This window comes from Lissotriton vulgaris, unplaced genomic scaffold (assembly GCF_964263255.1).
Source record: "Lissotriton vulgaris unplaced genomic scaffold, aLisVul1.2 SCAFFOLD_1083, whole genome shotgun sequence".
Classification (NCBI taxonomy): domain Eukaryota; kingdom Metazoa; phylum Chordata; class Amphibia; order Caudata; family Salamandridae; genus Lissotriton; species Lissotriton vulgaris.
This window is the reverse complement of record NW_028253160.1, coordinates 329,312-344,327: the sequence shown is the minus strand read 5'-3', so window position 1 is coordinate 344,327 and position 15,016 is coordinate 329,312. Positions and strand designations below refer to the sequence as shown.

General features: G+C 44.1%; 1 protein-coding gene across 2 annotated transcripts in view; it reads left to right on the top strand.

Annotated features, from left to right (window-relative positions):
- Window positions 1-15,016, top strand: part of HMBS (hydroxymethylbilane synthase) — an 87,590-nt gene that overhangs the window by 55,173 nt on the left and 17,401 nt on the right. For both annotated transcript variants that reach the window (XM_086951294.1, XM_086951293.1), the window contains exons 3-6: window positions 3,857-3,929; window positions 4,045-4,094; window positions 5,532-5,587; window positions 11,322-11,399. In XM_086951294.1, the coding sequence (XP_086807420.1) occupies window positions 3,857-3,929; window positions 4,045-4,094; window positions 5,532-5,587; window positions 11,322-11,399 (257 nt within the window). The remainder of the gene's footprint in view (window positions 1-3,856; window positions 3,930-4,044; window positions 4,095-5,531; window positions 5,588-11,321; window positions 11,400-15,016) is intronic.

Here is a 15,016-nt window from a genome sequence, read left to right as displayed (position 1 = left end):
ACTACTGCCGACCTCTTGCACCTGCTGGGGTTCTCCATCAATGTGCCGAAGTCACACCTGTGTCCCTCTCAGAAGCTCCTCTTCATCGGACCGGTTCTGGACTCGGCGCAGTTTCGGGTTTATCCTCCCGAACAGTGGGTTTGGGATATTCAGGCTCTTATTCCGATCTTTCGGACTTTATCCTGAGTCTCGGTCAGGTTGACGCTGCGGCTTCTGGGGCTGATGGCCTCCTGCATCCTTCTGGTGCCTCACTTCAGGTGGCTGATGCAAGCTGTGCAGTGGGAACTGAATTTTCAGTGGGCCCAGCATCAGGGCAACCTGTCCGACCACGTCCTGATCTCGGAGGGCACTTCGAGACAGTTGCAGTGGTGGCTCACGGACCGCGATTGGGTCAACGGGAGATCCCTCTCCCTACCCCAACCGGAGCACGTAGTAGTGACGGATGCGTCCCTCCTGGGCTGGGGGGGCCACATGGGAGAGGCGGAGATCAGAGGCCTCTGGTCTCAGGCGGAGTCCCGGCTCCATATCAACCTTCTGGAGCTGCGGGCGATCCGACTTGCACTGAAGGCATTCCTTCCCTCTGTCCGGGGCAGTGTAGTGCAGGTGTTCATGGACAACACCACCGCCATGTGGGTCTGCAATAAACAGGGCGGGGTGGGGTCGTGGACCCTTTGTCAGGAGGCTCTGCGCCTCTGGCAAGGCTGGAACACCAGGGCGTCACCCTGGTGGTTCAACACCTGGCAGGTTCCCTGAACGCCAGGGCGGACGAACTCAGCCGCCTGTGCATGATGGATCACTAATGGCGTCTGAATTCGGACGTGGCGCAAGGTCTCTTTCAGCGATGGGGAGAGCCTTGGTTAGGTCTATTCACCAACGAAGAGAACGCGCAATGTCATCAGTTCCCCCCCACCCGATTCGTCTGCCTCTTCCGGAGGACCTTCTGTCACAGAAGCAGGGGACGGTCCTCCACCCGTACCTGTCCAGTCTCCACCTCCATGCGTGGAGATTGAGCGACGACAGTTGAGGCCATTTGACTTGCCTTCGGAGGTCTGTGATGTGATTCTGGCAGCCAGGCGTCCCTCCACAAAATCGGTATACTCCTGCAGATGGAACAAATGTGTGGCATGGTGCACAGCAAAGGCTGTGGATCTCCTTTCTGCCCCCCTTTCAGAGGTTCTCCCCTTTCTTCTTTCTCTTGCCCAGCAGGGCTCTGCTCTGGGCACTATCAAGGGCTACCTCTCTGCCATTTCAGCCTTTTTAAGGCTACCTGATCAGCCTTCTCTTTTCAAGTCCCCTGTTGTAAATAGATTCTTGTAGGGCACCACTCACATGTTTCCTCCTGATCCTTTCGTGATGCCTCAGTGAGACTTGAACCTTGTTCTTACTTATTTGATGTGCGCTCCTTTCGAGCCACTTCACAATTGCCCTCTTCGTCTTCTCAATCTTAAAACTGCCTTCCTGGTTGCCATCACCTCTGCCAGGAGAGTGAGTGAGCTCCAGGCTCTATCTTCCAAGTGCGCTCCTTTCGAGCCACTTCACAATTGCCCTCTTCGTCTTCTCAATCTTAAAACTGCCTTCATGGTTGCCATCACCTCTGCCAGGAGAGTGAGTGAGCTCCAGGCTCTATCTTCCATACCTCCTTTCCTTTCTGTCCATCCGGACAAAGTTGTCTTGAGAACGCGTCCCTCTTTCCTGCCCAAGGTAGTCACACCCTTCTACATCGGGCAGTCCATCACCTTGCCCACCTTCTTTCCTCCTCTGCATCCCTCTAAAGAGGAAGAGAGGCTCCACCGTCTGGACCCAAAACGTGCGCTCTCATTCTGTCTGGACTGGACACGCCAGTTCCAGGTGGACGACCAGCTCTTTGTTGGTTACGTGGGCGCTAAGAAGGGACGGGCGGTGCACAAATGGACCATCTCTCGTTGGGTCGTGTTGTGCATCAAGGTAACCTACTCTTCTAAAAAGGAGCCCCCTGTTGGGTTGAGGGCCCATTCCACTCGGGCCACGGCGGCTACTACTGCTCTGGGTCGGGGAGTTCCCTTGCAGGACATCTGTCGGGAAGCTACGTGGGGCACACGTTCGCTAGACACTACTGACTGGACAGCCAAGTCTGGAGAGATGTGTTTTTCGGCCGTTTTGTTCTCCAGGACTTTCTGGTGTGATCATTGGTTCGCAGACCCACCACCGGGGTTGGTATTGCTGGGGTATCTATTCTAAGGTAAGGAATCTAACACTAACCTGTTTTTTTCAGATGCACAAGTTACTTACCTGCGGTAACGATATATCTGTAAGAAACAGTAGTTGGTGTTAGATTCCTTACTGCCCCAACCATCCTCCCCATTCTGCGAACCGATATCTAGGGTTAAGGTTCTTCCCTTTAAGGGCCCTAGTTTCATGGCACCAGTGTCGGTTTTTATCATGGCTCTGCGTTCCTGGAGCGGAAAAGCTGTGTATAAGAACTGACGTCAGCGCGCGAGGGCGGCGTCTAAGTACTCCGACGTGATCCCATCGTGATAATGTAGTCACTCTCGAAGATTAACAACCATTAGGGCCTTTGAAAGAAGACCTTGCTTTCGATTTATTATTCTTATTATTATTATTCCTTTTTTTAACGATTCAGTCATTGATACAAATGTCGGAATGAGAAATGGAAAGGAAGGGATTCTCGTACATTATCCTATTGCAGACATTTAAAGAACTAAGAAGCAATTGAGCCCAGGAGGTGTGTATGAATGTAGTCAAAAGATTATAAAGGAAAACTATGTAAACACGGTAATGTAATTTTCTAACTACTTTCCATGTGACGCAGTGCGTTTTACTAATTTCAGACTCAGTCGGGAACAACGCATGTTATGAAATATACACAATAGGTTCTGACTTAAATGTATGGCGATGCTGCAGCCCGCTCAGATACTTAACTCTGTGACTTTCTCTGGAGACTGGAGTTGGCAACAAGACAATAGTGGCTGATTTTAGCTGTGTGCATGCGAAACCCAATGCACATCCATAGCTTATTTCTGTGCTCTGGCCACGGGTCACAGTGGGTGCCCGGCTCTGCAGGGTCACGGCCCTTGATATGGATCCAATCCGCCCTCTGTAGCATCAGCACCAGCTGTGAGGCTTCACCCCACGGCGTTGCGTCAAGACATGCGCAAAGAACAGACTTGACTCGGAGAGAGCATCATAAACCAGGGTGTGACGTGCCTTGCCGGCCATGCTGGGGCTGGCTCGCAGGCTCCTTGTGTCCGCGCGCAGATCACTGCTCCAGTTCTGAACCAGCATTAAAAATGCAATAGTGTATACGTCTCGCCTTTTTATTATCTTGAAGCCATTTGCTTTTTCTATACAATACCATTAGCAAAGCAAATGGCTTTAACTTAATCAAAGGCGAGACCTATTGCATTTTCAATGCTTTTTTGTCCTTGTGACCCCTTTGCAATAAGCCACTGGTGCATTGGCGGAGGCCTTCCTTCATTTGCATGGGTTAGAGTCTGCGTGCAAATATGTAATTGCCCTATAGGGATCGCGCCATTAAACTTGTGCATTGAGGCCATCCATATTGCAGAATGAGTAAACTAAGCATCCCCTTCTGTAATACCAAAGTGGCCCCGGGCACGAAAAAGTAGGTGCAAACTTCTGTTCCACCCAAGATCACTGTGCGATGCGGCCGCAGTCAGTTCCAGGGCAGTTGTCTCCGTTTGATAAGTTAAGTGGTCTCCGAGTCCTAACTCTGCTCTCGCACACTGCATCTTGGTCAAGCCGTTGCGGCGGCTCATGTCTATTGCTGGCCGTCATCAGATGATCTTCACGCGCCTCCTGGGAGCTGTGTTGAATGGTTTGTTCTCTCCTGCTGCAGCTGGCGCGGATCCAGACGGACAGCGTGGTGGAAATGCTCAGCCAGCGGTTCCCTGAAGCCAAGTTTGAGATCGGTGAGTGTGATGTCGGGCCCAAGGGTGGGCTACAGCGTGGCAGATCACTGGTGGGAAGAAATGCATCCCGGAAGTTGTAGTATTTCACCCTCTTGACTCTCTCTTTTCTCAACAGTCGCCATGTCCACCACAGGAGACAAGATCCTGGATACAGCCCTGTCCAAGGTAACCAGGCGTGCGTGCGTGCGTGCGTGTGTGTGTGTGTGTGTGAGAGAGAGAGAGATGGACTTCAGCATTTTAATGCAGTTTGTGAGGGGGTGTGTCCTATTATAATCCGTTCAGACAGTGAAAATGAGGCGTTGTTCCAGCATCTACAACACTTGAGTTACCTAGAGATCACTGCATCCAGTCCCAGTTCAATAGCTCATGGGTCTTATACACCTGTGGCATATTGGTGGGAAACCTATGTCCCGGGGGCCTTTCTCATAGCTGTCCGTCTCCTTTCATAAGAGTGAGTCAGTCCTGGATTCCCACCCAAGTGCACTGAGTATGCTGGATTCATGGTTTCTGTTCTTTCAGCCATATGTATGGGCCTGCAGGTCGCAGCAGGCCTAGCGTGGGCAGAAAGCCACCCTTTTGACTTGGGGCCAGTTGAAAGGCCTTACAGTCACATTATGGGGACTGAGTGGGTCATACACATGTTGCAATCCTTCGATTGTAACCAGGCGCTAGATTCCAGCACCATTTAGGTAGCGGTGTGTGTTGATGTGCCTGTTGCACAGACCTGTGTGTGTGTATATATATATATATATATATATATATATATATACTGCTAAGCTATTGATAAGTATAGCGGAGCAATACAAAACAATGTATTTTACTGTCAATTTGAAAAACCACGATATGTTTATGCTCTTGTGATTTTTATTATTTAAATCATTCAGGTGGCTTTTAAAAGGTTTTTTACTCTTTACTTTCTACTTTATGCTGAAGAACAAAATGTGATGAATTGAAAATTGTTCAGAGCGAGGGTAGAAGAGTAACGATGTTAAGTGTGTCTTCCAGTTTTATCAGAAACAAGCAACACGTGATGAGTTGTTCAGGGAGCACTTTCACTTTAAATACTGCACTGTTTTACCTTGCCACTGTCACGTTCTCAAGGCTCAGGCGAGCCGAAACTCGTAATGGCGACTGGTGAGGAGCAATAAACTTCTGTTTTCGCACCAATTTCGGGTCTGTGTCCGTCTCTGGAGGCAAGCCTGCGAATGCACAGAAGAGCAGAAGAGTGTAATGGGAAAAAAAAAATATATATATAGATATATTATGTGTGTGTGTATATGTATGTGTATATATATATGTGTGTGTATGTATATATATATATATATGTGTGTATATATGTGTGTGTGTGTGTGTGTGTATATATATATGTGTGTATGTGTATATATATACATATACATATACACACACACCACATGTTCCAGTCCAAGATGGCTCATTACGCTAACAAGCCTCATTCAGATATCCGTATGCGACCTGCAGGCCCAAATCCCGATCTGATTAACATAGCTTTGCTAGTCGGGTATTACTAGTGCAATTACTATTCCATTTCTAAGATGCGTTCTGCAGATGTCCTGTAGTAACTCTGCTTGTCTGTGTATTCAGATTGGAGAGAAGAGTCTGTTCACGAAGGAGCTGGAGACTGCCCTGGAGAAGAATGAGTAAGATGTTGCTTCAATGTGCTGCTGATGGGCAGATGATGCGAGAGGACCATCAGGGCTTAACCATGCCAGACCAACATAATAACTGTCCTGTAAATCACTTCCTTTTAGGGGCATTTATCTTATACTGGTGTCCTAAAATCTATTATGCCCTGCCACTCCTGTGCCTACAACGCCTGCCCCTGGTTCAGGTGACCATGTATGCCACTGTTTGTTCTCTGGCCCATCATTCTTCCGTGAGATCTGTGGGGTTGCTGTGATGCGTGGTTCCTCCCTCCCTGAATTGTTTCTTCTCTCTGATCTCTACTGGTCTTACTTTCTGACCCGTGGTCCCCTTCCGCTACCCATGTTTTGTACCCTTTGAACATAACTATCTCCCTGTCTTGGTCTATTGATTATCTACCGCAATCCCTTGGCACTTCTCTCTGCTTGAAGGCTCTCTTGTTTTCTCATTCTTGTTCTCTGTGACATGCACACTCTGTGTCTCTCCTTTTCTCTTTATTGACTTTTTTCCATATCTTCTCTCTTTCTACAATTCACGTACTCGTTTATTTTTCATTTGAGCAACATCTCCTTGTTCTCGGATAAAAATCTTGTGCAGCTCGTGTCAGACAACCATCTTAGACATAATATTGTAGCTGCCAAACGACCCCCACCCCCCGCCATGTCATTTCCTTGTTAGAGAATTGGGGTTTGGTTCTCTGCTGTCACAAGAAGACTGGAGTGACTTGTGCCAACACAATGTGTTTTAATGGCTCGTGGTATAACTTCTTTAACAACTCGAATCATCAGTTCCCCTATAGCAGTTGTTCTTAACATGTGATCAGTGGACTCCGAGTCAGGAGGCCCTCGACTGTTTGGAAAATGCTTAGCTGGATTTGTGGGAGCAGCTTCTGTATAGTAAACAGAATATAACATGTATAGTGAGTGGCCTCATTAAAGCACCGACAAATCGAGAGCATGCATTCAGAGCACAAAAAAGACCGTGATATGCTAGAGTCTAGTATAGTGCTTTGTCTTTTAGAATTAAAAAAACTAATTTAGAAAAGCTTCAACACTCACATTAAATTAAAAGTTAGTTTAGGTTTTTTTCTTTTAATAATATTTTTTCCCTTCCTGTATTTATTTGCAAATTAAAATTGCAATGTGCAGAGTTTTATATGAGCTGGCGTGGCCCACTGGCATTTAGTTTTGTGGACCAGCATTATTTTTACTCATCAGATAATGACTGACTGCAAGAGAGAGAAAAACACACAAACGGCAATGAAGGGGAAGATAAAGACGACAAAATGAACACAAAGGGAGAAAGCAGGGACCGGCAAGGGCGAGATAATGTGGCAACAGTGTCAAATACTAGATTAAAGAGGCCTAAAGTGAATTCGGGACTATGCAACCTTGGTATTCAATGCGGCAACCTTTAATTACACACTCCGTGAGCTCCTGATTAGAGCTTTGGGCACCTGAAATTCCGGCCATTCCGAGTAGTAGGCAACTAATCATAAGGGCATAAGGGTCATAAGGTCCTTTTGATTTGAAGCTGCAACTGTCCCTAGAATTTTCAGACAATTTGGTCCAATGACCCTGTGTAAATTAAATAGTTGATGTTATAATCTTGCAAGACTCCATGGGACTTAAAACGTTTAGGAAATTACTGCATTCTCTTATTACTCTTATCCACTTCAGCATCCAAACTAGGCCACCAAACATATTGTCTTGTTCTACGTTAGCCACTTTACATTCCCCACAACTCCTTCATTCCCTTAGTCATTAATAATTTTGCATGAATTGCAAGGAGAAACTGCCTTGTTATCGTGCATAAGCATTACAGCTTCATTTTAGAACGCATTTGATTAACACTGGTCTTATCGCATCCCAATCTCCTGTCCGCAATTTCAGACTGATGCTCTGACAACAAACCTGCAGAACGTGTGATTTAAAATCGGATTCTGTATATTTTTTTCAAAAGTCGCAATTCTTTAATTTGGGGTGCCAGCAGTACAAGCTTACCAATGAATGCCCTTCCTTCTTGAGACAACCTATCGAACGATGTTTTGTAGTCCAGATAGTGTACTTAGTACTTCATAAAAATGTATCTAAACATTCAGCAAGCCTGGAGCAAGTTAACAATTCTTTCTCTAATACAGAATAGTATCCTTCATATGCATTCAGTCTTTTCCAATCCCATGCCACCACCCACTTTTTGTCCTTGTTTTTTGAGACAACACCACACCCAAACCGTAGTTGCTGGCATCAGCTGACTCAATGTATTTCATCAACAATGTATCACTTTAACCCCTTCGATGCTGATGACGAGCTCAGCTCGTCATCAGCCACGAGGGGCGTGTGCGGATGACGAGCTGAGCTCGTCATCTTACGCAGCTTTTAGAAAAAAAGTCGCGTAGGGGAAAAATAACCCCGCAGCGATGCGGTTAAGAGTCGGCTCATTTACAGTTTCATTTAAAAGATATCATATGCCTTTTTCTGCTCTACTCCCCAACAATACCATGCTCTTTTCTTGTATCATCGTCTGAGCGGTTCCACTTTGGTTCCTTCGGATTCTACCCATCCACTTGTTCTTCGGAGACTGGATCCAGTGCTCTAACATTGGCATCTACTGGACTGTTCTTTGGTTCAGTACCTACAGATAAAATAGTATGACACAAATTCTCAACCGACTTTTAATCCCTTCGATGCTCATGACGAGCTCAGCTCGTCATGAGGTACACCTCTCGTACACTCATGACGAGCTGAGCTCGTCATGAACAATGGGAATAATTCATAGTCAGCACAGGACGGGAATACCATCAACATTGATGGTGTTAACTTAGTTTACACATATTCAATTTCAGGGCAAGGCCTTTCCATTCCAGTATGATCTTCGAGAGCTTGTGCCACATCATGAGCATTAAATCGTGTAGATAATTGTCTGTAGGAACGATGCAGTATTGGTTAAACCAATTTGCATGTGTTTAAACTTCTATGACCCTTCATGTGTCATGAAAATTCCTGAAGTTTTCCTCCATTTCTATTTGGTGGTATGAAGAATTTGAATGTAATGTGGAATAAGGTCTCCTTTGTAGTTATGCTAATTTATTGATATTAGGCAGGCGCTGGCTATCCATCCATACACGCTCATTAAAGCGTAACAAAAGAATGGAACGTCTTAAATCTTCTCATGATTTGAGAGACCTCGCACCTAGAGATAGCCACCATTTTTCATTAATACTTTGATGTTCAAACCTTTCAGATTGCCTCAGTCTCTCACTGAAAACCTCTTTATATTTTTTACTTAACCTATACACTTCCTTGTGGCTCAACTTAAGACGAGTGTCCGCACTCCACACACACTTTTCATTGTAGGATTCATTTGTGTAATGCACTTCCCATCTTTCCTGTAGAGGCCATCCCAACACTGCTTCTCCTTTCTGTACAACATAGGATGTCCTCCTTCTTGTCCTTCTCTTCTGAAATGATATATTTACTTTAAGTATCAAATTAGATCCAGTGCTTTATGTCAACATGATGCAACATATATTAACTATCTTTCTATGATTGTGTACAACCACAGCATTCACTTCAGTGCAAATCAATTCTAATATTTCAGTATGGTAAAAGTCTACTGGAATTTCTCCCACCTGCAACGCATAAACCATATTATAGTCGAACAATCCGCATTTTTTATTTATTTTTATTTTTTATTTTTATATAGCACAAACTAGACCCAAATATATAGGGTATAGGAGCGCTTTACATGAGCACCAGTTTTGTGACACAAGGATCTTTGTGCCAAAATGGCCTTCACGTCCATACTTATTAAATAACTTCTCAATCACATGACACAATCTGTAGCTTTTGGCTAATTGGATTGAATACCACAGTGAAAGCAAACTTTGTTCCTTCAATACCTCCTGCCAGCTCGTAATTTTTTCTTGTTCTATTTCTTCAAGCCATATTTAAAATAACTTGCTAAAATCAGTTCACACCGCTCAACCTTTTTTTTTTTACTTAGTCTTCAATAGAATTTGATGTCTAATAACTTTTGTTTATATGTAATTTTAAATAAAGTTACATGACATGGCCAACATTGTTAGAATGGCAACACACTTATGTATACTTTCCTCCTCTTCTTTGCTGTGGGATAAAAAATGTCTTTGTTCTAAAAGGGAATTGATGTATTTTTTTTTTTAAACCATGTCTGCCTTGCATTTGTTGGACAGCATACTTATCGGAATCTTAGCGCTGTTAATAAAATGGAGGTAAGTTTAAACTCCTCCATTCCTTTTGCGGCCAAATGTAGTTCAAGAAAGTAACATTTCCCTGTGGTTCACTTTCAAAACCTTCCAATACTTAAACGTAAGCCTCAAATAAGTTTAACACCTTGGTCATTCAGTTCCGGCTTCCCTGGCTTTTGTAAGAAAGGAGTTAAACATTTGACATTGTTTTGAGCTGAATCTGAAAAAGTGTAAACAAAGTGGTATCAGAAGTCGAGTAACTTTCAGAAAAGTTCATGGAGTACACCACTTTGTGTTATTGGAGTCCAAGACAACATTGAGAAAACAAATGTTTAACCTTCTTCTTCCACCGCTGAATGGCAAAAATATAGGAAGCATCACCAACATAACTGCATTGTTAAACTGTAAATGTCTTATGAGCCAAGGTTGTTTTTCAGACTCATTCTTGCCCATAACAGCTACACATTTGCCCCCAGATTTTGGTAAATTTACGAGGACAACCTTCACAAGTATAAACACATTTTTGGGCTAACATTTACTACTCCATTATTTCTCCCTGAGTGTCAGATCTCCGGATGACCTTTTTTTCCCCACAGTTTACCTATATTATGACTGGCCACAATTAGCCCAATATCACAAACAATCTTCTGATATCTCTGTGAGTGGGTTTCTCTTTCCAGACGAGTAACAATGCAGCTTTAGCCATCAGTGTAATTGGTACTTTGAGATCAACAAAAATTAAAACAAAGTAGTCCCTGTAGCTTGGTTACTAAAATAATGAATTAACATGAATATCCTGGTCACCATAGTCTTTTTTATTAGTTGATTAAGAGTGTTTAGTACAAGATTATGCGTGGAGCTTTAGAAGAGAGAAGAACAGCTTATATTATATGTCCCACAACCACACCGGTTCATTTGAACACTAAATGCATTACAATAGGTTGTCCTTACCAGTAAGTTTCTGAACATTATAGGGTGTGGTTGGAGATGGCATGTGGGCCACACTATCATTCTGGTGAATTTAGATGCATACACGAGCACAGCCAGTGCTCATCACCCACAAAATGGCCCACCTAGGCACTGCACCAGAGTAAAAGACCATGCCAAACAAGCAGCGTCTGACTGTGTAACAGATCAAACTCCTAGGATTCAACTATACAGGAGGAACACACATATTTCCTAGACAACAACCTAGTTTCTCCTGGTTGTTGCCAGTGCAATGAGGCAGCTCCCATGCAGATGCAAACTGTTACCTCTTTCACAGATCCCCCTTTCTAACCCGGGCCTTTTACATCTGCCCTGTGACCACTCTCTGTGATCTGTAGTTCTCGCTTACTCTACTCACAGGTTGGTTCATTCTTTCTTTCTCTCTCCTTTTCTCTCTCTCTCTAGCACTTTATTCCTCCTTGTTCTCCTTTGTTCCCCCCATCTGCTGATCCATTGTTCCCTCTGTATATGGCTTGTGTTCCCTCCCTCTGACCCTTTTCTTTTCACATCTTCAGGGTTGACCTGGTTGTTCACTCCTTGAAGGATCTGCCAACAACGCTCCCTCTCGGGTTCACCATCGGAGCCATCTGCAAGTAAGTGCACTTTAGTGTGAACCTTGAGAGAGCTGGGAAGCGCCCAGTAACTGGAGGAGGCAGATCTACCAACCTGATCTTTTAAGTTTGCGTCCAAGGGATCCCTCGTGTATTTTGGACAAGGCTAAATGTATTTCACGTAATCTCTGGTGAAGTGGTGTAATGCTAAAGATGGAAACCCTTGCAGAATGTCATGAGGGGCCACCATATCTCACAGATATTAATTTTCCTTGGGCTAAATGGGGCACCACTTCAATGGTTAGGGACCCCTTAACCACACCGATGCTGATGATGAGCTCAGCTCGTCATCAGCTACGGGGCTCGTATGCTGATGACGAGCTGAGCTCGTCATGTAATGCGGTAATTTGAAAAAAGCCGCACACAGCGGGAAAAGAAGACGCAGCGATGCGGTTAAGGATTGTGGGCCCCTCTGTGCCGCAGGAGCCTGTGCTAAGCCCCTGCTTTGGTATAAACTCTAGAAGACCTGACTCTTCATAAGAAGCCAGCCTTCTTTCTCTAGATTTGTGTGCATAATAGTTCACTGTGCAATGTTGGAAATCCTGCCTACATACATCGGGCCTAGCTTGTAGCAAGTCCACCTTAAATAAACTGCTCTTGCTAGGAAACTTGGCCAGGGCTGCGTGGCTTCGTACACTAACCCGTGAAACAGAAATAGAAGGCATAGAATAGTTAAAGCATAATATGAATTATGTAACGATTGTGGGATGTTAGATACCTACAATTAAGAGGCCTTTTTTCAACACCAACAGATGGAAGAGGTAGTGGTGGATCAGAATTCCTTTTTAGAGTTTTGTTAAGACACCTAGTCGTGGCTCTGTTCATATTTTTTTGTAATCTATGCTAGCATTAGCTACACTTAGGGGCTCATTATGATGTCGGAGGGAAAGTCTCTTCCTGACTCGGTCGGTTTACAATCTGCCCAACCAATGTACGATGTTCTCGGTCGGAATATAAACTGCCCAGTCATTCCGAATTGCTTCCGACTGGCTCTCGAAGGTTTAGTGTTGGTTGGAAACTCATCGTACACCTCTATGGATAGCATTTCTGACCGTGCAATTACGATGCCGATTTCCAACACCCTTTCCGAGTTGGCATGTCCAACACGGAAAGGCTGTCTGAGAGTGACTTTGGGGTTCCCTAGCAGGTCTTCCTTCATCCTGAAACCTCAGGTTGGGGCCGAGGGGGTGCCTAAGGGACCCCCCATAAAACCCTGCACTGTGTGGTGCCAGCAACAGGGTGCAGGGTTTGCCATACACACACACACACCATTTCCCCATAGGAGCCTGTGTTGTCGGTCGGAACACGGGCTCCCATAGGAAACAATGGGACTCCGACTGAACCGTGTTCGGTCGCATCGTAATCGGTCGGGTGGAACTGCCGACCGCAAGTCAGTCAGTCCCGAATCCAAGATGGTGTTGGGCAGACACTGCACAACATCGTAATCAGCCCCTTAATGTCTCAAAACTTAAGGTTCACTTTTCTTTTTAAAACCCTGTATAATTTTTATAATACACTGTATAGTCTGCACAAATGGGGCTTGAGGAAGACTTTGAACTGTTCTCACTATCATCACACTGCCGCAGATACTACACATTTTTTATTCCTGTCCAGTTGTAGTACTGTCTTGGATGAAAGGTTCTGAGCAACTTGTTAAGAGTGTTGAAAATAGTATTCATCTAGATTCCATAGCTATTATTTTGGGATATGCTACTGGTAGACTATCCCATCTTTAAGGATTATATTTTTTGCTGTTGCTGTTACTGCTGCTAGACTGGATGTTGCTTGCTTATGGCTTCAAAGGAAAACTCAAGATTGTAACGCATGTTGGGAGGAGCTGATCATTTTTTTTATGGCTTTAAAAAAAGCGATTTATTAGCAATAATCTAAGATATAGAAATCTTAGAAAAATCTAGGCACCTCTTCATGAATGACTGACCGTACACACTCCTGGCTATCAGGATATGATGTAGTAATTGATGATTGGTATTGTAAGTAAGTTATTTAATTGTTTATTGACTTCATATTTTAGTTATGTTCCTATATGTATGACAAGGGTAGCTTACTTTTAGTATTTGTTTGTTGAGAACGTATGCTGGAGCTTGTAGTATTTCAATGTATTGCTAATAAGTTGTTGATACTTTCTTAACTAAAATAAAAAAACAAGCATTTACAATGCAACGGTTTCGCCTTTGGAGAAGTTAGAGCTATTGGCATTGTAAATGACAAAATGTGTACTTATGTGTTGGTTTTGAAAACAGATAAATAAATGGCATTGTCATTTACATTGCCAATAGCTTAATATCTCGCAAATGTGAGAACTATTGTACCCTACGGACGAGCTCAGCAGACAGCAATTACTACCACACACACACACCCAGAGCCACACACACACACCCATAGTCAGCCCCACACACCCAGAGCCAGCCACACACACCCAGTGCCAGCCACACCCAGAGCCACACACACACACAACCAGAGCAGTCACATACACACACCCACTGGAGTAGTCACACACACACACACACACACTGGAGCAGTCACACACACACACACACACACACACTCTGGAGCAGTCACATACACACACCCTGGAACAGTCACACACACACACACACACACACCCAGGAGCTCCGGCAATGACGGGCAGATCTGTCTTCCAATGGCTAGCCTCCATTTATGGAGCTATCCAATGGAAGACAGAGGCGGGAGAAAGCTCCATACTTGTTTACAAAAGTTTTCGCCTGCGCGATACTGCTTGCGCAGTAAACGCCAGGCGAAACCTAAAAATGACTAAAGCATGGTAAGTCTCCATATGTCCTGCTAGTAATACTTATTTACACACTAGGACTATTGTTAACCAGACATATTTGAAATAAGAAACAGGATAAGAAGACCACCAAAAGGTCAAATATGATTTACATTCACTCGAATTCTGTACAATGTGAACAACAATTAAATCAAAAAAGAAAACGCACTTATGAATTATGCCTCTCTGTGGACCAAACTAAAACAAAAATAAAATGCACTATTTTAGTGGTATGCCGAAACATCAACTTGGACAATTCTTCCTTGATGCTTTGTACATCCACACAGTGCTATTTAGGGCACCTAAAATGCATTTGTGAGAACCCATATTTCTGAAAAGAAAACATGATTATGCTTTACCTTTATCCATGGCCTGAAAGTAACTGAATCAGTAAGTTGTTCCCTACACGCAAAGTCGATTTCTGTGATCATCATACAGATGCTGATTTAATTGCCCAAAGTTTCAATGCAAAGGAAGAGAAAACAAAGAATTTCAGTATGTCCCAATACTTTGGAAAACCTTTTGAAATAACACAATCTGCCTACCTTAATAGAAATTCAGTAACCCTAATAATCTCCAATTTAGCTGATCATAACAACGCACAGTGTTTTAAACACACACACACGCTGGCATGTCACACAATTCTCGAATAAACGGAAGCACGCACACATTGTTATATACCTAAACGGATACACACACACTAGCATGTACATACACTTCTTCCAGCATACATGCAATGCTCTCTTCAGACATGGCTTTTTTCTAACGCTCATGCACAATCCCCTATGTA